A 22,854-nucleotide genomic window follows, 5' to 3' on the forward strand; every position below is an offset into this window, starting at 1 on the left:
TCCCCGGCTGTGTGTGCCGTTTTTCTAACATAAGAATATTGAAATTTAGTGTTGACGTGTTGTACATACCCCAATTTCTTCCAAAACCCAATTTCTACCCGGACTACATTTTCATCGGCCATCCTTTTCTACCGGGACTAAAAATACTCTAAAAGTTCTCTACTTGCTTCTCCATTATATCTCCGCTGCTGCTAGCAACCATCTTCTCAATGATCTGGATGATGTCTTCTGCAGTTGTGCGGGCCGCGTCCTGATCCAGGACGGCATCGTCGTACGACATTTTCAAAGCAAAGGCTCTGTCGGGCGTCTTGTGCACTTCCACCACAAGGGCGTACGGGGCGAGCAGGCGCACTTTACTTTTTGCCATGACCAGCCACCTGAAGTCAGCATCGGGGTCGTTTGCCGGTGCCGGGTCGAAGGGCTGGTAGATGAAAAGGACGCGGCTGCTGACCGTCTGCCGGTCGAGCCCGGCTGCCTCGTATATCTGATCCAGCCCGACGTCGCCGTGGTCCGTCATCTCCCAAAAGTCGTCCTGAGTGCGCTGCAGGTAGGAGATGAGACGCTCTTTCGGGTCGATGCCGATGCGCATTGGGAGGAAGTTCGCAGTGGTGCCGTTGATCGTCTGCGGGTTCGGGAGGTCGACGTTGCGGCCTGTGAGCAGGTAGTCAAAGGAGACATCGCGGCTGGCGGTGGCCTGAGACAGCCAGAGCTGGAATGCTCCCTGGAACAAGATGGCCGGCGTGACGCCTAGGTCGCTGGCCAGCTGGTCGACATCAGTCTTAGGGATCGGGCGCTTGACGACGCTGTTGCACACGGGCGCCGGAGCGTTCGCCCAGGCGGCCTGTTTCAAAAAGTCGGACTCGTCCTGCTTGTGAAGCCTCTTCTTCCAGTAATCCAGCGAGCTTGACTTGTCCATCTCAAAGATGTGGAAGGCAAAGTCCTTGAACGTGGTGTGGCGCGGGGAAGGCTGGTCGCGGAGGATGGCGGCGTAGTGCTCGTCAAATATGCGGAGGAGCGTGCCGTCGTAGACGGCGTGGTCCATCTTGGTGACCAAGTCCCACGCGCCGTCCGGGTACGTGATCATTATGTACCGAATGAACGGCTGGGGGAAGACGAACCTCTCGTTCCACAGCGATTCGATGACGGGGGCAGCCTCAGCTTCGTCCTTGCAGCTGACGCGCCTCAAGTCGAGCTCGGTGCTGCGCAGCACCAGGCCGACCCAGTCCATTTCAGACACTTGCAGCCAGGAGGTCCGCAGGATCTCATTCGTCGCGCTAAGCGCGGTCGTGGATCTGATCCACAGCTCCTGGTCAGCCGTGGCCGGCATTCTCCTCACCGTCTGCAGGACCCAGGCCTGTTCTTCACGTTTGCCCTGCTTCAAGAACTCAACTTGTCCGGGAGGGCAAGGATAAACTAGGGGGAAAGAGTCAGTCTTCTGTCCGAAACATGGCTTTCGCACTTAGCCAACATACCGTAATCTACGTCCTTCTCCCAATCCAGCCCAGCAGCCGTTGTCTCGACCTTGACCATTTCCGGGGTTTCAAAGACCGGCTTGATCCTAAGGCCGTTTCCGCGTGGGAGAATGGCCATTTGGGCTGCGAGTTCGTGCAGTTTGGGCACCCTCAAAATGGTTGGCACTGCGAGGGAATAGCCCATCTGTCGGGCCACACTCGACAGGCTGATGGCGCTGACCGAGTCCCCCCCCAAGGACAAGAAGTTGGCCTCCCTGCCTATGTGGATGGCCGGCACGCCCAAGACATCTACCCACATGAGCTCGAGGGCCTGTTCCAAGGGCGTCTCGGTGGGCACGACCTTGTGCCCGTCGCTTGCCGCCTCCATGACATAGGGAGAGAGTTCGACGGCGCCCAGCTTCTCGACTGTCGCCTGCAGCCTTTTGCGGTCGACCTTATGGGAGGGCATGAGAGGGAGGCGCGCCATCGGGAGGATGAGCTTGGGAAGCATGTAGTACGCCAGCGAACCGAGACGTTGACGGAGAGTTTGGAAATCATCTGCGTGTTTTTCGGCGGCCTCCAAGAGGTCTTGTCCGGCGGCTGCAAGCTCCTCCTGTTCGGCAGTGCCGAGAGGTGCGGACGACTTGAACATGCAAGCGGCCACGAGCTGCTGCTTGTTGTTGATCGTCGCGAGGATGACGGCAACGTCCGCGACGAGGCCAGATTCCCTGATAACGGCTTCGATCTCGCCAAGCTCGACGCGGAACCCGTTGATCTTGACCTGATTGTCCTTGCGTCCCAGGCACTCGACCTCGCCACCCGGGAGCCAGCGGGCCAGGTCGCCGGTGCGGTACACGCGCAACTTGAGAGACTCGTTCCAGACGAACACGGCGGCCGTCAGGTCGTCGCGGCCGACGTAGCCGTCACTCAGTTGAGGGCCGCCGATGCAGAGCTCTCCAACCGCTCCGTAGGGACGGAGCGAGTCGCCCTCGGGGTCCAATATGAAGGCCGTGACGGTCGGGTACGGAGCGCCGATGTTGCCGGCGGGTCCGTGGCTGCCCCGAATCTCCTTGGTGCAGACGAGAATGCTCGTCTCGGTCGGCCCGTAGCTGTTGAGGACCCTGCAGAAGGGCGTCCATCTGTCAATGATGCTCTTGGAGACGGACTCACCCGCCAGGATCAACGTCTCCAGGTTGGGGACATCGTTTGGCTGCAACAGACCGGCTACGGTCGGCGTAATCGCAACCTGACGCACTCCCATGCGATTCATGTAGCCAGCCATATCGGAAAGAAGCTCCGACGTGGGCGCCATGCAAAGCGTCCCACCGGTACTCAGCGTGTTGAAGATGTCCAGGATGGAGACGTCGAAGACGTAGTTGGACATTTGGAGCACACGCCACTCGCCTTTGCTGCGGCCCTCAATATCGCACGCGGACTTGATGGCCGAACTCACCGCCTGGTGCGGGACCCTAATGCCCTTGGGTTGACCGGTGCTGCCCGAGGTGTAGATTATGTAGGCGATGTGTTCTGGCGTCACGACTGCTGTCGGGGCCTCGCCCTCCAGTGGCTCGATGTCTTCGACGACCATGACATCCGTACCTTCAAGGTGGCAGGAAAGATCCTGCTGACGATTCTGCAAAATGATGAACTTCGCCGACGTGTCCCGACAGACGAAAGCGTTGCGCTCGATCGGGTTATCCGGGCTCAGGGGCACATAGGTGCATCCGGCCTTGAGGACCCCGAGGATACATACCACGGCCTCAATGGACTTGTCGAGCATCAGAGCGACGCAATCGCCGGTTTGGAGGCCCTGCTCGACCAAGATGGCCGCCACGTGGTTGGCTCGTCCGTTGAGGCTGGCATAGGAGACCTGAACCGTCCCGGTCCAGTTAATGGCCACGCGGCCCGGTTCGGATTGAGCGCATCTTTCAAAGTCGGCATGGAGCAGGCTCGGCGCGGGAGTGACGAGTGTATCGAGGTTCGACACCTCGTTGCGGAGGAACCGGTGCTCGGTATCGGTAAGCACATCCAGCTTCGACACGAGCTGCTCGGGCGTGTCCAGGATTGCCAGGACGGCCTTGACGAAGGAATCGCAGAGGAACTGGAGCCTCCTAAGCTCCATCTCGCCAGACATGCGGATGGTGGTTTGGGGACCATCTGCAATCACCTCGAGTAGCGTGTAAGGCGTCTTCCAGATCGACCGGTCTCCATTGCGCCTGAACGTCTGCGTGAAGACTTCCGAGGTCTCTTCCGCGGGCAAGATGTTGACCAGGGTGTCGAAACAGTCATTGGAGAGGCCGGCAGCCTTCAGGGCCCCCTGCATGCCGACGTGTGCATGCTGGTTGATGTCGATAAGACTTGCCGTGCAGACATCTTTGACGAGGCTGATCAGCGACATCCCTGGCCGAATGGCGATCCTTTGCGGCACGGTGAGGAGGGTGGGACCGTCCATCCTCTCGATCCCGGGGACGGGAGCGTCTCGACCGGAGAGGGTCGTGGCGAACATTACATCCTGAGAGTTCTGGTGCTGCGAGAGAACCACGGCCCAGGCGGCAGAGACAACAGCTCCAGGGGCGATGCCCAATAGCTTGGTCCGACCGTGCAAGTCGAGGGCCACAGACTTGCTTGTGCCCTCCGGCTTCAGGTGCAGCTCATCAGGCCGAGCAGGGTTAAGGTTCGACTTGGGAGCCTCAGCAAGGTAGCCTGTCCAAAAGGCCTGGGCGGCGTCCCTATCCAGCTGCTGAGTGAAGGACACATACCCGGCGAACCTGGGCCTTGTGGGTATAGCCTGGTCATGGTAGGCTGCCGCAACGTCTTCGTAGATAAACTTGTGAGACCAGAAGTCGCACAGGGCATGATGCATCGTGACAACGAGCCACTGGCCTCTGACAAGGCCGATGCGGAAGAGTGGACCGTGTAGCGGGAGGTCAATTCGGCAGTCCTTCTTGATGTACTCTTCAACCGTAAGATCGCTCTCGGACCAGGGAAGGCCGACATCCGCCCTGACGAATTGCACGTAGGAGTGGCCGTGGGGCACAAAGCCGGTTCGAAGGATGTCGCTCGTATCGAAGACGCGACAGAAGCTGTGCTTTAGCTTCTCAAAGTCCAGACCGCCGACTTCCCAAATGCGGCGATAAACGTAGGGGTCGTCGTCGGTGTTGAGCGTGGATAGCAAAGCGGACTGCAAAGGAGTCGCCGGGTACGCATCGACCAGGTCCATCACGCCCTTCAACTCATTAACGAAGGAAACGTCATCAACCAATGTGAAAGGCTCTGTGTACGCGGGGCCGACAGTAGACTCTCGGGTCTTGGAGGCGACTTCATGCAGCGGCATATCTGTTAAGAGACTGCGAAAGTCCACAACAATGTCTTGCTCCCGAAGCTTAGCAATGACGCGGATGGCCTGTAGCGAGCTGCCGCCGAGGGCAAGGAACGAATGCTCGAGGCCAATTGCGTCCTCCTGGATACCCAATGCAGAGGCCCACGCATTGGCGATCTGGCGCTCGACAGGATCAGAAATGACACTTTGTCCCTGGGATCCGGATGCAGTGAAGGACGAGAAGCCATGGACCCCGAGCTCGATAGCCCTAGATCGGAGGGTCTTCAAGTCGGCCTTGCCATTTGCGGACCTCGGGAGCTCGTCAAGCGGCATCCATAGGCTGGGGATCATGTAAGATGGAAGCGTACCGAGAGCTTGTCTTCTGAGGAGCGGCAAGAGCTCGCTCCAGGGCAGCTCGCCTTGCTTCGGCACCACGGCCGCGACCAGGGTCAAGTTGCCGCCGACTTCGGCCCCAAAGGTCACACAAGCGGCAACACTCTGGTGTTGAGAGATTGCTTGGTCGACGTCGGCAGGCTCGACCTTGTTTCCGTTGATCTTGAGCTGCCAGTCAATGCGCCCCATGATTTCGATCGAGCCGTCGGGCAGCTTGCGCGCCGCGTCTCCCGTTCGGTAAAGCCTGGCATAAGGCCCATCTCCGCCAAGCGGGTTGCGAACGAACGCCTTCTCCGTCAGAGCCGGCTCGTTAAGATAGCCAGAAGCAAGCTGGGGGCCGGATAGGCAGAGCTCGCCCGCCACGCCCACTGGAGCAAGTTCGTTCGAGCCCGGCCGCAGGATGTAAGCCAGCGTTGTATCGGTAGGAGCACCGAGATTTCTGGAATTGTCGTTTGCCCTCAGGCGGCGACCGAAGCTCAGCTGCGTGCACTCGCTGGTGCCGAACCTGTTTCTGATGATTAAGTTCGGAACGGCAGACCAAGTATCCACCAAAGCCTGGGGGATACTCTCCCCGGCAAGAGTGATCTGCTTGATGGCCGGTATGCTGGATGGCTGGAGGACAGACAGCGCGGTTGGGGTGATCTCCATCTGATCGACTTGGTACTTGTTGATGACGCCGGCAAGGTCTGTGAAAATCGACTCTATGCTCGCAATTACCATAGTCCCGCTGTGGGCCAGCGTGGAGATCAACGTTCTCTGCGCGGCGGACGCGGTCGGGTTCCAAAAAAGAAGAACTCTTGGCATGTCTTCGAGTGAAGGGTGCCGCGTGATGCCGCTGGCCGCAGCTCGATGGGTGACAACGGTGCCCTTAGGCTTTCCAGTCGAGCCCGAGGTATAGATGATGTAGCTGGCGTCATCCGGGCTCGGCTTGGACTCGGCACTCCAACTGTTGTCTGGGCCTGAAAAAGCGGCGGCTTCCGCAAGGGCACCCTCGATACTGACGGTAGAGGGGAACAGGTGGGAGTACTTTCTGTTTGCTAGGATGAATCTCGGGGAGCATTCTTGGATGATTTGCGCATTTCTTTCCTTGGGCACGTCGGGGTTGAGTATGGTGTACGTGGCGCCAGACTTCAGGATGGCTAGGAGCGCGATGATCAGATTAGCAGATCGGTCAATCAAAAGCGGCACGACCTCTCCCTTGGCGAGCCCGAGGAGTCGTCCCAGGCCGTTGGCGGCATCGTTCAGCTGTTGATACGATAAGGAAGCCTGGTCTTCAAAGACAACGGCCAAGCGCGATGGGTGCGAGCGTACGGACGCCTCTATGAGTTCCGGTAGCGTTGGGGGGTCGTTGATGAGCTTGACTGATGGCGGAGCGAGAATGGCCTTCTCGCTCTCGGAAATGAGCGGGATATCTTGCAAGAGACATTCGGAGATATTGTCCTTGGATATAGTGCCAGCAAGAGCAGTGACAAAGTGGTCCAAGAGAGTTTGGGCGTCGGCGTCGGCAATGTCGCGGATGTAGCTTATGGTGAGCGTCGGATGATCCCAACCGGAAATGCTCATGACGATGGGAAACTTCCCCAGTCCCGGAGCGAGACACGAAAAGGCAGGCGCTTTGGTGTAGTTGAGGGCGGACTCGACCACCTGGCCCTCGGGCAGATGCTCGAGTATTGCGGGCAAGCCGATGAATGCATGTTGGGCGGCGCGCATCTTGCAGTTCTTGATGGCTTTGTTGATCTCCTCCACGGTGCTCATGGGAGAGACTGGGACTCTGAGCAAGTATGTTTGATCCAAGCACCCCACGGTGGCTTCGGCCCCAAAGAAGCTCTCGTCGCGGCCAACGACGCCAAAAACCACGTCCTCAGAGCCGCTGTGCTGGCTGAGCACAAGAGACCAGATCATCTCGAAAAGTGTCTGCCGGGCAACGCTGTCGGGAACCATGCCAAGTAGCAGCAGCAAGGTTTCGGGGGGTTGGAAGCTCAAATGCCGCCGCTCCGTGGCCTCTATGTTCCCTGGCAACAGAGGCGTCCTGAGTGCGGACACTGATTCCGACGTGGTGAGCACATCGTGCCAGAATGCGGCAGATTCTTCGGGGTTCTTGGTGCGCCGGACAAAGTTGGAATGGAACACGAAGCTCAGCCTGTCCAGCGGTGGTAAACCAAAGAGAATCAGCAGGAAGTCGGTCTTGATAATATCAACCGACGTGGCATCAATAACGGCTCGGCGGAATCTCAGAGTGACCCTGGAGTTTCCCCCGAATCCGGCAGGATGCCAAATCAAGTGAGCCGATGCGTCGTCTGTGACAGGTCTAACTGATTCAGAGGGAACAATGTTCTCGATGCGTCGATTGACTCGTATAGACACGGCGCCCGTTTGCACATCAGTGTGGGCACAGGCTCGCAGGCAGGCGTCTAAGACTAGTTAGTCATGATGGCAAAGGAAGAGTTACGCCACTGCGTGGGTACTTACGGTAAGATGCCAGTGTATTCCACACTCTGCCGATATCTTGGAAGCTAGGCGATGGGTGGGGCAAGGCCAGCTCAGCCGTGGCCCATTGGAAAGGTTCCTGGCATATGTCCTTTTGAACCTGGGTTGCTTCAACCGAATATTCGGATGTAGACCCGCGTCCTGTAATGAACTGTACAGCGCGCTGGTTTTCTTGACCGATTGGAATGAATGAGAATGGGTCGCTGGAAGCCGCGCCTGATAGCCCGCTTGGAATGGCTGATAGAAACATTGTGCTGAGTGTCGGGGAGGGAGAAGGAGTTTGCAGCAAATGAGGGAGAAGAGAGGGATAGGGGTTTGGTGTTAAGAGACCTGGAGATCATGCTCCAGTCTATGATACCGTTTGTCGAAATCTAAAAAAACCCAGTTTGACGAAGTTGTCGTCGCCTCTATTTATCTATTCAGTTTTGTCTCGTTTTCTTGGTGTGGATCCATCATAGAAGCCAAGGTTATAATCAAAGAAACAGGCAATGGAGTCAGGGACAATCACTTTGCAACAGCAAGAAAGTTAAACCTCGTCTTGAGATTCAAAGCATCCCGTGTTGTGTTTGGCCGCTGCCAGTTTTGCGGATCTGTCGTTGCTGCTCTCTCACCCGATATGGGCGTTGTTGTCAGATACGGGGTTCTCGAAGACGTTGTGACCGCTCCCCTAGCACTGATAGGGTTTAGATCAACTAGGTCGGGATAGCTTGACAGCTATGTCCGAAACAATGTTCCAGGCTCAAGGCCCATACGAGGAAACTTATCATTTTACGAAACGTAATTATTTACTAGGAACTTTGCCCGTTAAAGAGGGTTAAAGAGGGTTGTTTCAAGTAATGGAGACTTAATAAGTTTCGCCGAAATCAACAAGCCGAACTTTAACATGCCAACATATCAGGTTGTTTTCGCAAGAGACCATGTCATTGAGGGAAAATAGCAAGGGTCTAATAGGAAACATTAGATAACACCCAGATGTCAGGTTGAAAATTCCAGATATTGGATGGCAGCAGCGAGAAGTGACACCAAGATCTCAAGTCATGTCACACAAGGTTCAAAACAGGAGGGTACATCATGGTTACAATTCTGTGCTGTGGAACTTAGTTAAATTAAACAGTCGCTACCTGTATGTGCCCCAGTAAAAAAGACTTTTTCGTAACTGAAAGTTGGCGGAATTCTTTATTTCTTCCAGTAATAGTAGGTAGACTGCTGATGCACGTTTGGTCGGCTGCCGGTGATTTAAGCCTATTTTAGGAGATACTGCTACCACTACGACATTCACTTTAACTATTATCTCTAGCCTATATAGAGAACGCACTTTTTGATCTGATATAAACCTTAATAATAATAATAAGTTAAAAGCCTATAGGTATAGATATCTAATAGTAGTAATAACTATTAGTAGTAAGTATTATTATGTAGTAGTAGGAGTAGCTTATAGTAGTATGTAGTAGTAGTATCTGTAGTGTGTAGTAGTATGTAGTAGCAGTAGTGGGTAGTAGTAGTAGATAGACTATTGAAATAATAGAACAGAGCTATTACCTGGGGGCAACTTAGTCAGCACTGTGAGCTAAATACGGTAGCGGTTAACAGGCAGACACTTTGCGGGTCAAACCTTAGCATCTCAGACTATCTCAAAGTACTGACCCACCTCCTCTTAAGTCACTTTTGTCCCCACACCACCAACTCCAAATTCTCCACACCACCAACTTCAAATTTTTAACACTAAGTTAACAAGAAAAAAAAAGCTTTTTTAATAGTATATACTACACCCTTTATACTATACCTAGTATTCTCTATATATAGGAGACTATCTCTAGGGGTAAGTTTCTCTAAAAAGTTGATTTATATTACTAAATTCTAGATGTACCTTAAGCTAATAGAGATATCTCTGTTTTCTTCTTTTTTCTGTAGGAAAAGGGTAAGCTGGTCTATGCATAGGTCTATGCAGAATTAAGCGAGAGACTTTAAGAGGTACTTTGATGACTCAAGTGCTGCCCCGCAATGTGTCTGTCTGTTAACTGCTACCCTAAATACCCCCTCTTTACAGAGGGGGCGAAAAAATGGGGTTGCTACTCTAAAAAAGGGGTTACTAACCCCTATCACAAATACCCTTACTTTTGTGTACATTATATAGTATTATTAACTTTTTATTTCTTAAAGTAATAATGCCTATAACGTTATATAATAACAAGAGTAGTTTTAATTAATAGCCTTAATTAAGGGCTTTATAATAGTACCTTTTTTTCTTTTTTATATAATAACTATAAATTTATATTACTACTATAATATAAATATTACTTTTATTATTATTTACTATATATTACTAGTTCTTTTTTATTTATATTAATAAGGGTATAAATAAGTAATTTTATAGTATAACCCTTATAGCCCTCTAGCTATTTATTTTATTCTTTATAGTATAATACTATAACTTATATTATAAGGGACCTTATAATATTAAAGAGCTAGCTATTAGTGTTATTAGTAGTAATAGTAATAATATATAACTATTATTATTATTATTACTCTTAGGTATACTAACTAATTCTTTACTTAATATAACTAAATTAATATTCTTATTAATAAGGTTATTAATATTTATAAAGATCTTAAGGTTAAATTTTAGCTCTACTACCTCTATAGCTATATTAGCTAATACTTAATTAATATTACCTTAACTAAGAGGTCTTACTATATACTTAAATTAGTTAAGTATATACTATAGTAAAGAAGCTAGGTTAAAGTTAATAGTAAATTTTTTTTTACCTTTAGTATTATTATTATACTACTATAGATCTAAAGGGTTAAATAGAATATATAGTTAATTTTCTCTTATATAGACTAGCTACTATTTAAAGGTTAATTACTTTATTTATTTATCTACCTCTTAATACTTAGTAATACTATATTACTACTAGACTTCTTTTTTTTACTTATAGGTTATTCTTTTTACTACTGCCTATTAGTACTATATTTTTACTTATATTACCTTTATAACTTACTTATTATATACTTTTTTTATATTTATAATAGTAATACTAGTTATAAAGGAGTATTATAGTTTAATAGCTTACTAGTACTAGCTTTTTTATTACTATATTTCTAGTCTAGTATTTTAGTCCTTAAGGTGTTACTACTAGTACTTATAAGTAAGATATTCTTTATAAATTACTTACTTTATTACTTTAAATCCCCTTTTTAAAGGACTACTTTATATACTACTATATTTCTCCTTTATATAGTTAGTAATAAAGATTACTTTATTAAAGTAGTTATTATATAGTAAATAATAAATAAAATATAATAGTATATCTTTATTACTTTATTATATTTTTTTAACTAGTTAGTTAAGTATAATATTATTATATATAGGCTATATACTTATCTTCTTAAAACCTTTTATAATATAAATAGTAGTAAAGGCCTCTTTAACTATAGTATTAAGGGTAGTAATTAAGTTACTTTTTATAAATATAAGGTTAACTTTTTATATATACTTATAGAGTACTATTTATTAGGCCTTCTTAAAGTATTAAAAGACTTTTATATTTATTAGTTAAAAAAAGTATATTATATAAGGTAAAAAAAAGGCAAAGATAATATTAAAGTTAATATAATATTTTATAAGCTTTAGACTTATATAGCCTATAAATTTATTAAGAAAAAGAAGGTAATATAGTTACTTTAACTTTTCTATAGTATCTTAATAGTTATAATACTTTACTTTTTATTTACTTAGTTAACTATTAAGTAAATATAAATTATAAGTATTATAACTATATATATTAATACTAAAATAGTCCTTAAAAAGTAGCTTATTTAGTAATACTTTATTAACTTTATATATAACTTTATATTAAAGTACTATATATAGTCTATTATAATCTTTTAGTTAAAAAAGCTAGTTAGTAAATATATAAAGTAAATACTTTCTTAGACTTAGTAATTTACTTAAGTAGTAACTAGCTAGATTTTAAAGATTATATATACTAAAATAATATTACTAAATATATTACTAGACTTAACTAAAGTATATAACTTTTAATTAGCTAGATCTATAACTTTATATAAATAATTATATTTTAATAGCTACTTAAGAATAATTATATATAGCTAGCTACTAAGGTAGCTAATTTAATACCTAGATTTATTAGTATTTTATATCTTAGATAGGCTAATATTATACTTATAAAAGGTAACCTAGTACTAAGTAAAAAAGTCCTCTATTAAGGCTAAGTCTAACTTAGCCCCCTTCTAGTATAACTTAACTAGTTTAATAGTGCCTTTTTTCTAGAGCTCTAGATAGTTAGTAAGCTAGCTTTAGATAAAGTACTTAAAGACTAGTAGTTAACTTTAAATACTATAGAAGTAGTTAGCTGTTTTTTTAACCTAGACTAGTAAGGCTAAAAAACTAGATTTATAAAGCTATATAATAAAGGTACTAAAAGCTATATCTTTAGCCTTTATAAGTAACTAAGGCTAGTTAGGCTTATTTAGGCTAACGTAGAGGTTATAGTCTTCTTAAAGGGCCTAGAGGTGCTTTTAAATTACTATATAAGATATACTATAATCTTAGGTAGCCTAGTATATAAAGAGTATATTAGTTACTAGCTTACTTACTTATTAATAAGTTACTTATTAATAAGTAATATATAGTATTTTAGCTACCTTTTTAGTAGTAGTTATATTTTTATTATATTAGTAAAGTATATTAAAAAGTTAAAATAAGGTAAATAGTTTAATTACTATTAATATTTATTAATAATATATCTAAATAATTACTTGTTTTTAGTAAGAATATAATAAAAAGTAGGACTAGGTTAAGACAAGTAGTAACCCTATTTTTCTAGTAGTAACCCTATTTTTTTACCCCCTCTGTAAGGAGGGGGTGTTTAGCTTTAACAAAGGCTGACTAACACCCTTGGGTAATTTACCTATATACTTAATATAGGTAGTTAGCTAAACATGTACTAGCATTCTACCTGCTACCCTCTTTCCTATATAAAGTACTAATCTAACCCTAGGACGTGTTTGTAATTTTCATAAGATTATCTAACTTTAAACTTCAACCTCTGATGGCTGTAATTGATGGCTATAAGATAGGCAAGAGTGGCCCTTCTGGCGATGGGCAAAAGTAGTACCAGGGATCCTCGTGGTATCCCTTTGAGTGCCAGGTGACCCCATTTCTGCCAAGGGCGGGGTAGAGCTAATGCATTTACAGCATTAAGTCCGATAAGCCAATAGTTTCATAGTACCTCTAATTATATAGTGTTTTGCCTATGCCATAAGTACTATCAGTCTCTATATTTACATAAAGGTACATTATAATCTAAGTAGCCCTACTTTCTGTCGCTGTGCTCACCTATCCCTTTAGTTGCAAACGGACCCCACTAACCCCCGTGAGGGGTAGGAGCAAATCAGACTACAGCAATTAACGCTAAAAGCCAATAGTTTTAAGGTACTTCTTTTCATATAGCATTTTGCCTATGCCAAAGGTACTAGTAATTACTACCTTTATATAAAGGTACATTATAGGCTAAGTAGCCCTACTAGGTCCTTTGTTAGGCTAGACTGTTGCGTTATTATACTACTCTAGTATATAGTTATCTAGGTAGGCAAGGTCCCTTAAATAGACCTCTATGTAAGTAGTACTATTAATATCTGTAGAGGTATCTGAGTTAGAAGATATTGCAATTTTGATGATGATTTTAATGATAATGTTAGTGATAATGTTAAAATTAGTGGTAGTTGCTAGCAAAATAATATACTAAAACAATGTATTGTCATGTATGTCCGAAAGTGAGGGGTAAAAGTGGGGGTGGGTCCACCTAGGGGTTAGTGGGGTCCGTTCGCAACTAAAGGGATTAGTAGATGCCTCACCTAGAGGTTGTCTCTTTGAGCTACTGTAATAGGAGCAAGGTAAGTTATACCCTTGTAAACCCTAGCAATAGTCTATAATTAGTATAGACGTATTTACCTTATAGAGGACATTATGATTTTAATAATGATGTTAGTGATAATGTTGAAATTGGTGGTAGTTGCTAATAAAATAACATTCTAAAACAATGTATTATCATGTATGTCCGAAAATGGGGGCTAAAAGTGGGTGGGGATCCACCAAGGGGTTAGTGGGGTCACCTGGCACTCAAAGGGATATTGTCCGAATTAGACCTTGAATATGCAGAAAACTACAACCAACCCCAACCGTATACATATTGTGCCAAAGATACGGCTGTTATTCAAGAGTCATCTTGTTCATTATCATACCTTATGACAATAAAAGTATACGTACCTCTTGCTAAAAAGCGAAATTCAGGTATATAATGATCGTCAACGGCAGGCCCCATAGGCGATTCAACTCGGACCACCAAGTCCTTCATTCGAGGCACAAACTGCCCACGATCACATCTATCTACGTTTCCCAAAGCTCAACTTATCCAATTGTTCACAATGGCACAGAGCGTCGTCCATGTCAAGCCCGGGACTGACTCGGCCCTCCGGCTCGTCACTCACGATATCCCGTCCATGGATCAGACGCCGGACAGGGTCCTCGTCAAATTTCTCGCTGTTCCCGTGAACAGGGTTGATCTTCTTGTCATGGATGGGCAATATCCGGTCAAGCCTCAATTTAGCGTCGAGGGACAGCCGATCCCCGGGTTCGACGGGTGCGGTGTCGTGATCGAGTCAACCAGCAGCGGATTCGCGACCGGCGACCTGGTCATCATACTCGATTTCGGACTCGGCACCTGGCGCACCCATGCAATCCTCCCTGCAAACGCGTTGCTCAAGGTGCTTCGAGACACCCCACCGGTGGTGGCATCGCTGATCCGATCCGGCACCTTGATCGCCTGGCTCCTCTGCGAGGAGGTGGCATCCCTTTCCGAGGGGGACTGGGTTCTCATGTCGGCCGGCACGAGCTGTGTGGCACAGTTCTTTGTGCAATTTGCTCGGCAGCGGGGTCTCCAGACAGCCATGGTCGTCCGAGACCGCGACAACATTGCCGAGACAACGACCCAACTTACGCGCCTCGGAGCCTCGGTCGTCATCTCAGAGTCCCAACTGGCTCGCGAGAAAGCGGCAGCAATCCCGGGAAAGCCGGTTCTGGCCCTCGATAGCGTGTTCGGCGCCGTCGGCCAGGCCATGCTCGACAGTCTCGCGCTCGGCGGGAAATATGTCATGGTGGGCATGCTCAGCGGCTCCTCGGGTGCCCTGACTGTCACCACCGATCTCTTTTACAAGAAGTTGACCCTTATGGCATTCCGAGGCAGCGATGTGTTGAAGAGAATTGGCGCGGCCAAAACGCAAGCTATTGTTGACATGCTGGCCCGCCAGCTCATTGACGGAGGGCTCAAGTGTCCGCACATCAAAACTTTGCAGTGGGCGCAGGTGGAGAACAATGATGTGGCAACGTTGGAGCAAGCTTTGAATGAGTCAGTCAGGGACGCAGGTAGTTTGGAGGTGGGTTATCAGAAAACCATCTGGGTTGTATCGTCGTGAGCAATTAATAATAAGTGGCTTAAGGGCGCTCTCTCAAACTTTTGTCTCTCCAATCACTCGGTCCCATGGTTTGATCAGCACAAAAAGGACACAAGGCGAGATTGAAGTTGTCGAAGTAACCGATCTAGTTAAGCATGACGCGTGTATGCTGTGCCTATGCTTGTGTGTATGTGTGTGTATCTAGGACTGTCCTCGTTGAGGAATTTCGTCTCTTATTTGGATTTACATGCGACATTGGATCTCCCACTCTTAAGTGCAGAAATCTGCCAAGTAGTAACACCCGTAGAACGGGTACTAGGGCCCGATCCGAAACTTCCGATGACAGCCAAATATTAGTTGAAAAAGTCTAACCCGTAAACTCGATTCGTGGCACACTAGGAGGATTAGAGGGTAATCGTACACCCTGTTTTTGTGGGACGACGAGAGCGCAGCACAATAGGTAGCACCCTGTGCCATACCAACCGATCCACAGAGCCTCATTGTAATCAAAATGAGATTTCAAAGAACTTAATTTACTAAGTACAGTACCCATACATTAACCCTCAAGTACACATTGCGTAGCCGAGCAAATTCTTCAGGATCCAAGGAGTAACCCTAATATTATAGTAGTCATATTAGTAGTAGAGAGTAGGTTTAACTTGGGGCTGTAACGGGGGTGGGCGGCTGGTCTGAATGTTATCTGTTATAACTATTAGAAATGTTTGCCTTTTGACCACTGCCTCCTCTACAACTCTAATCTTCTTCTCTTTCCAACTCGTCTTGGTTACCAGCTCCTCCAAGCACTCTTGGCTGCAGTCAAGACCTCCCTCCTTGTTCACTACAAGCCTGACCATTCGACGAAGCGAGTATCCGATACGTCCGAAATGTCCACGGCCAGACCGCCGAGCGCGGCAAACGATTCAAGCATGTGTTCCGGCGCCCCAAGCGAAGCGCAGTCGCTTTCGAAGGCGGAAGCGGCGAGCAAGACCGTCCCGGCGACGCCTCTGTCTCCTTCGCCACGGACCATCCATGGTGTTCGCGTCAGTCATACACCCACTCATGAGCCTTGGGCCGTTGTCGTCACGAGCTGGATTCTAGAAAACTTCGGACTCTTCGCAATGAGCGGATGGCTGACTTGTGATCGCTGCAGTGGGTCCTGACGGTTGTCAGCGTCATCTCGAGCATGTTTCTCTATTCCATGGGCAACACCATGGTCGCAGTAATCACCCCGGTAAGCCAGCGCAATCGCAATAACCCAGTGTTCAGCAGCCTTTTCGAATCGTTGGAAGCTCATTATAGTCGTGTGCAGGGTATTATAAACGACCTGGGGGGTGCCGCAAAGCTCCCCTGGCTTACTGTTGGGTATCACTACCAAAGCGGCACTTGTCAACTGGCCACAAGATGAGCTGACTCTGGTTCTCAACAGATTCCAACTCGGAGCGTCGACTGTAGTGTTGCCTTTCTCCAAGCTCTACGGTCTGCTGAACGTCAAGTGGTTGTATATCACGTCGGTGGGTGTCTTTGCGCTCGGCACCCTGCTCTGCGGTGCTGCCCAAACCATTGATACCTGCATTGTCGGCCGAATCATTGCCGGAGTAGGCGGACTCGGCATGTATCTCGGCGTGATGAACATTGTCTCCTCTCTGACATCCGACAAAGAACGTCCGGGATATATCGGTTACGTGTACGTCACCCCCCTTCCGCCTCGCGTCTCGATTATTGAGATGAGAGGCCAAGCGCGGAAGAACGTTCTAACCAGTGTTCTCTGATAGCGGTCTCATTTGGGGCCTCGGTACCGTCATGGGGCCGATTGTTGGCGGCGGGTTCGACGACTCTCAGGCCACATGGCGGTGGTCTTTCTACTTCACTGTGTGCGCAGCTGGCCTTTTCACACCCGTCTATCTGGGCTTCTTGCCCTCGATGGAAAGGAGCCCGGGTAAGCCAATGATGGCCAAGTTGAAATCCGTCGACTTCCTCGGCGCCATCATCAGCATCGGCGCAATCATGTGCCTCGTTCTCGCCGTCAACCTCGGCAGGTCGCTCTTCAGCTGGAACAGCCCGCCGATAATCGCCCTTTTCGCGGTGGCAGGTAGCCTGTTTGCTGCTCTAGCCTTGCAGCAAGCTTTTTGTTTCTTCACAACGCCCGAGAACCGCATCTTCCCAGTGGCCATGCTCAAGAACGTGAACGCGGTTCTGCTATTTATAACCACTGCTGGTGCAAACGCGTCCGCCTTTGTCCCAATCTTTTACGTTCCCCTGTACTTTCAATTCTCGATGGGAGATAAGGCCATAGGATCTGCCGTCCGCTTGCTGCCCCTCATCTTCTCCCTCTGCGCCTTCATTATCCTAAACGGGCGGCTCATGGCACGGTTCAACTACATTCAGCCGTGGTACGTTGTCGGCAGCGCTCTCAGCCTCGTCGGATCAGTCTTCATGTCGCAGATTAAGCCCGATACCCCCCTGGGCAACATTTACGGCTTCGAAGTCTTGATGGGTGTCGGAACCGGCAGCTTTATGCAATGCGGCTACGCCATTATCCAGCACATCGTGTCGCCTTCGCAGAGGCCGCAAGCGATCGGCTTCATGATGCTTGGTGAGTCTCCATCTCACCATACAACCAACAACTATGGTTACCCTGATGGGGATTAAAGACACTAAATCTCGTGTATCCTTATCTTGTAGGTCAGTTCAGCGGCATCGTTTTGAGCCTTGCGATTGCCGGCAGCATCTTCATAAACAAAGCGCTTTCCGGCCTCGCCGCCCTGATGCCCGACGTGCCGCACTCCAGTCTGCAACAGTCAATCAGCGGAACCAGCGGCTCATTTTTTCGCTCGCTGTCACCGGAAATGCAGAAACAGTCGGTCGAGGTCATTGTCGGCGCCCTTGCTCAGACGTTCATTGTTGCCTACGTTGGAGCTGCTATATGCCTGGTTCTGAGCTGCTGCTTTACTGTACGTATATCACTGTTCCCTACAAAGTTGGTAAAAAGTGGACTTATGCTAACTCTGTTATCTTGAAAAGAAACGAAAGCTTGTTGACAAATAAAAAGCCGGAGTTACTCTATATCTTTCTGCAAAGAGAGAATATAGTCGTGACTTTTAGCTACATGATCTTTACTCGTACGCATAACAAAGGACATATTTAAACCCCTGTTATCATTACTAAAGACCCGGGTAGCATCTCGAAGGTCTCGTAACTAGACGTTCGTTGGCTGATCATCGCCACGGACCAATGTGTCATATGATATCCATTGGCCTAGACAAAAGGGATTGCTAGGGCACATTCATTTTAATTAGAATTAAGCATCTTTGACCCCAATTCTCCTGTGGCCTGCTGTGGTTTCGAACTCATGACAGACAATTACCACCAATTCTCTGATCCCAATGGGTGTCGTCAGTATGGAAGCTGAGTCTGCTTTATGGTTCTTGCCGTGGCATATCTTCCGAGCCTCTATGCCCGATTTGCTAAACATGGATACTAATGGGACCGTAAATTCCTTTGGCCCCCATGCTGCCTACAAAGGCCAAACAAAATCGGATTGGGCAGCCATGCCATGTTTGGTGGCACACAGGCAAGTGCCTGTTTTCCTCCCATCCCCCCTGTGCAGACATCACCTCGCTGCAATCTGCCAAACAAGAAACAGGCCCCGATAACTTGCCCATTGCGATTTTGCATCTCTCCCAGGAGTTTTTCCAGACAGAAGCCTCTTCTCAGAAGTTGAAGTCACAACCCAAAGAGGCTTGGTGTTTTTATCTTGAATTTCCCCACGCGGGCCCCTTTTTGCCGTCACAAACCGGTTCCCGCAGCGCTCAGAGGTGGAAATTGCACTTGTTGGGCCTCATTGACCCTGAAGGCCAGACCCCGGACACACCAAGGCTTGCCTTGCTGCTTTGTGTCCCAACTACTAATATGGCTAGTAGTCGAGTTCCAAACTGTCATCTGGCCCGCTATCGAGCTCGCCGCGGGAATCTTTGTGCCCTGCCCCCCGAGCACGCGCCAACTCTGGACGGCAGTGCCGCGTCGCGGCCGCACGGGTCCGTCAGGGACTCGATGGGGCAAGCCCCGCGAATGACATTAGAGAGCTGCGCGCGGTGGTCACGGGTGATCGATCACGATGCCTCGTTGACGTCAAACCTGGTGGGCGGCACCACGGACAGGAGGAAATCCGCCCAGTCCGACTCTATTGGCGTGACGGCGGCGCCGGAAGCCGAACTTTTGCCGATAATGGTGGCCCACGTCAAGCGGCTCGAGATGCAGCTGAAGGCGGGGTCTCAAGACCACAAAGAGTTCGATCTCCAGGAAACCAAACGGTCAGAAGAAGGCCGCCAGAAAATTTGGAGACATGCCGGTAGACGTAGGGAAAGTGGTGAGTCACAGTATCTTGCTACTGTGAGTCAAGAAATGTTGGCGGCAGAGTACCACAACCTTTTGAGCAAAGGGCCTGCTCTATTAATTATATGTGTTGATGAATAAAAGTTTGATTTGTTTCACGATTACTGTAGACTGTGGTGGCAAGCACACAAAATCATCATGTTAGTGGCCAGCAGTGAGACTCATCAAAACCGTCAATGATAGATCACACTGCGTTTGGTAAGATATAAAAGCGGAGCCTCTCCCCAATACACACACACACACACGCACAAATGATAGAACTTGATTTCAAAACCCCTTCATTGCCAAACACACCAAGCCCTCCTATCCTACCACTGCACTGACTTACCACGAACTCAGAGGTACGTCTGTTGTTAGGCACACGACTGAGGAGAGAATCTCGAGGTTCTTCAACAAGTACTGCTCTGCATCAGAATCAGACTGCAGAGCCTTTGCTCCTAAGTTTACTGGCGCATCAACAGTTCAAACTGCAATATAAGGTGCTTTCAGCTACACGGTTGCTAGTGAGAGATATGTTGTTCAGTCCAGCGCCAAGGTTTCGCCTTGGAATATTTGACTCATGATCTTACTAAGCGGATTCATGGAGGCATCGTCGCAGCGACATTCGATGCAGGACGTTAGTATAAGATGTAGATGGAGACTGTGTGTACGTGCCGGCTAACGTACTCTGAGTTTATATAGCTGACCTTCGTGCGGACTTTGTTCTCTAGGAGGGTCAACCTTAGAACACTCTCTTGTTGTACCTATCTCCTGTTTTCCTCTGCTTGTGCTATAGTGTGCTTCTTGTTTGATTACCTTATTACGCTTTGATGCCTTTCTCTGCCACACGCCTTTATAGCGTCCGTCTACGTTGCTGCCGCGCTCTTTCTCGGCAGCTCCAACAGCCTATATCACTAATTAGATCCGGAACAGATACCATACAGAAATAGGCTTGTGACTTGAGGTTTTTATATCTGATCTATGAAGACTTGGGGATTGACGATGTTCCTTGAGGGAGAAGTTGTACAGCCTTTGCTTGACTAAAACCTTTGCTATTTTCTTAATGGGCGGTTCCTACGTAGCGAAGCGGAACCTAGGGCTCTTCTCCCCCATAGCCTCGATCTCATCTTCTGTCTTGCCTTCCATAAGGTAATCAAACTTCCCTTCATCTCGTAGCCTGTTTTGTCTCTTGAAATGCAGATGAAGTAATACGTTTAGGCATAAAGAAAATCCCAGCATTCCTATACTGGCGGCGTATCCAGGAACAAATGACCCTTGGAAGAGAAATGGGGAAGCAACCCCGGACGAGTTTCCGATAGTCAGATGCAGCCCTGTTGAGATGGCTCGTTTTCCGTAACGCGGATTATTGGTTGGAACCCAGGCAAACGAGATGCCCGCTGAAACAAAGATGCCGATCGAGACGAAGAATGGGCCCGCATAGGATACAGAAGGTCCTTTCTCTGCTATTAGCATGCCGTATCCAGCCATGGACGAAACAATTGATCCCATGATGAAATATCCCCGGCGCTGAGTTAGGTCGCTTAATCGAGTGCAAGTGATGTAAACGATGGCACCAGCTGCGTAGACTGGCACAGTCATGGCCTGGACTTCGGCGGCGGTCCACATGTAAGTGACTTGGTTGGCGAGTATATGGACAAAGGGGGTGAAGGGAATCTGACTGGGCCGTTGAGAGAGTATGTGCCTGAGAATATCACGACTCAGGTTCCGAGGCCTTGAATGATGGTTGGGAGGAAAACCACGAATGAGTACAGCATAGTGAGCATCGGAAACAACGCGAAGCAATATGCCCATGTGGTCCAGTCTTTGAGCCCATCTTTGACGTCAGGCCACTCCATTTCACGTAGATTTCTGGCGCTTCCAAATTGCGACTCGTGAATGCGAATTAGGTTGATTTTGTCCTCATCGGTAAGAAAACTCGCTGTTTCGGGGCTGTTGGGTAGGACGAAGGGAATCACGAAGCCTGTGACAATGGTCGGAATGCCGTTTATCAGAATGATCCACCTCCAGGCGCGCCATCCGTGATTGCCGTCTATGAAGCTGATGCCGTAGGCTACCAACCCCCCGGCGACACCAGAAGCAGCGGCTGTATCGTAAAAATAGGCAATGCGCGATGCCAAACTGCGACGACTGTAGAACATGGAGAGGTATAATACTACGCCGGGGAAGAGGCCGGCTTCGAAAAGGCCGAGCAACAGACGACAGGAGACGAGTGCAGCAAAGCTGTTCACGAACGCGCTGAACGTTGCGACAAATCCCCAAGCAATGGTAAGCCCAGCAAGATAACGCGCAGGTTGGAGTCGTTTAATGATCATGTTGGATGGGGCTTCGAACAACTGGGTATCGTAATTTGTTAGTGTTGAGACTGACAATGCAACATGGCGACTTACACAGTAAGTTACAAATAGAACCGACACTGCTAACTGGAATTGACCCGGTCCTAGGTTCAAATCCTCTTCCAGACCAAATACAGCCTGTGTGGGGCATATAAAGAGAACGGAAGTGTGTTTCCAAGAGGAAGAGGTAACCACCCCACCCCACATCCGCAAAACCTCCACTTCCGCAAATACCGAAAATGTCGCATTTCTCCTCCTTCATCAACATCACCACCTTTTTCAAACTATCACAACAATTACCATATATCGCTAAACAACACCATTTTTTTCAGAATACCTTCTTTAACCCATCATGAAGCAATACACCGAATTTGAGCTCCAACAGGCCCTTTTGGAGGTGGGAGATAGGCGCCCTATCAGCGAGGTTGCTCGTCGATGGGGTATCCCATACCATACTCTTTATTATCGACTAAAAAAGGGCAGACAAAGCAAAAATACTACCTATATCCATATGCAGCATTTATCCCAGGCCCAGGAGAATAATCTGGCTGCCCATATACTTGACCAAGAGACCCTTGGCAGAATCCTTACCCATCAACAAGTAAAGGGACTGGCAGAGCGTATGATAGGTGATAGGCAGCGACCTCTAGGGAGGAAGTGGATAGGGCGATTTCTGTGGCGAAACCCATCCATTAGAACGAAGCGATCTAGAGCAATGGATGTCAGGCGATGGAAAGCCCATTCTCCAGAGGTTATCCGCGATTTCTTCCATCGTCTAAGCAGTATTACTGCCATCTAGGACAACCATCCTTCTAACCGATGGAATATGGATGAGACTGGTATTATAGAGGGCAGGGGATCTAATGGGCTAGTGCTAGGCTCTGTGGCATCGCGATATATACAGAAAAAGCAGCCAGGATCCAGGACATCAATATCGCTGATAGAGTGTGTGTCAGCTGCTAGGACCTCCTTACCTCCCTTGGTTATATATAAGGGCAAGTCA

The 22,854-nt window shown here is 48.1% G+C and overlaps 4 protein-coding genes across 4 annotated transcripts; 2 read left to right on the plus strand and 2 right to left on the minus strand.

Moving 5' to 3' along the window:
• Nucleotides 1-148: 148 nt before the first annotated feature.
• On the minus strand, nucleotides 149-7,900 carry LY79DRAFT_530540 (uncharacterized protein; the record flags this gene model as incomplete). The annotated part of the gene is made up of 4 exons (XM_060556185.1): nucleotides 149-1,413; nucleotides 1,473-2,313; nucleotides 2,467-7,460; nucleotides 7,633-7,900. 4 exons carry the CDS (start codon nucleotides 7,898-7,900, stop codon nucleotides 149-151), a joined length of 7,368 nt encoding a protein of 2,455 aa, XP_060406947.1.
• A 5,952-nt stretch (nucleotides 7,901-13,852) lies between these two features.
• On the plus strand, nucleotides 13,853-15,243 carry LY79DRAFT_573646 (uncharacterized protein). Its single transcript, XM_060559490.1, has one exon. It carries the CDS (start codon nucleotides 14,101-14,103, stop codon nucleotides 15,145-15,147), a length of 1,047 nt encoding a protein of 348 aa, XP_060406948.1. The 5' UTR covers nucleotides 13,853-14,100; the 3' UTR covers nucleotides 15,148-15,243.
• Nucleotides 15,244-16,052: 809 nt separating this feature from the next.
• LY79DRAFT_530537 (major facilitator superfamily domain-containing protein) lies at nucleotides 16,053-18,143 on the plus strand (the record flags this gene model as incomplete). The annotated part of the gene is made up of 6 exons (XM_060556184.1): nucleotides 16,053-16,166; nucleotides 16,277-16,357; nucleotides 16,436-16,488; nucleotides 16,553-16,810; nucleotides 16,899-17,719; nucleotides 17,809-18,143. 6 exons carry the CDS (start codon nucleotides 16,053-16,055, stop codon nucleotides 18,141-18,143), a joined length of 1,662 nt encoding a protein of 553 aa, XP_060406949.1.
• A 2,103-nt stretch (nucleotides 18,144-20,246) lies between these two features.
• On the minus strand, nucleotides 20,247-21,114 carry LY79DRAFT_573651 (uncharacterized protein). Its single transcript, XM_060559491.1, has 2 exons — nucleotides 20,724-21,114; nucleotides 20,247-20,646 (listed from the first exon to the last, which is right to left on the minus strand). The coding sequence occupies exons 1-2, from the start codon at nucleotides 21,094-21,096 to the stop codon at nucleotides 20,621-20,623; spliced, it is 399 nt and encodes a 132-aa protein (XP_060406950.1). The 5' UTR covers nucleotides 21,097-21,114; the 3' UTR covers nucleotides 20,247-20,620.
• Nucleotides 21,115-22,854: the final 1,740 nt, after the last annotated feature.

This window comes from Colletotrichum navitas, assembly GCF_030913465.1.
Source record: "Colletotrichum navitas strain CBS 125086 chromosome Unknown LY79scaffold_212, whole genome shotgun sequence".
Lineage (NCBI taxonomy): Eukaryota > Fungi > Ascomycota > Sordariomycetes > Glomerellales > Glomerellaceae > Colletotrichum > Colletotrichum navitas.

Excerpts from the sequence above, each read along its gene's own strand:
- LY79DRAFT_573646 (XM_060559490.1), top strand. The coding sequence starts at position 14,101 with ATGGCACAGAGCGTCGTCCATGTCAAGCCCGGGACTGACTCGGCCCTC.
- LY79DRAFT_573651 (XM_060559491.1), bottom strand. The coding sequence starts at position 21,096 with ATGACTGTGCCAGTCTACGCAGCTGGTGCCATCGTTTACATCACTTGC. Across the intron at positions 20,647-20,723 it reads TATAGGAATGCTGGGATTTT|CTTATGGAAGGCAAGACAGA; the intron begins CTTTATGCCTAA and ends AAGTTTGATTAC.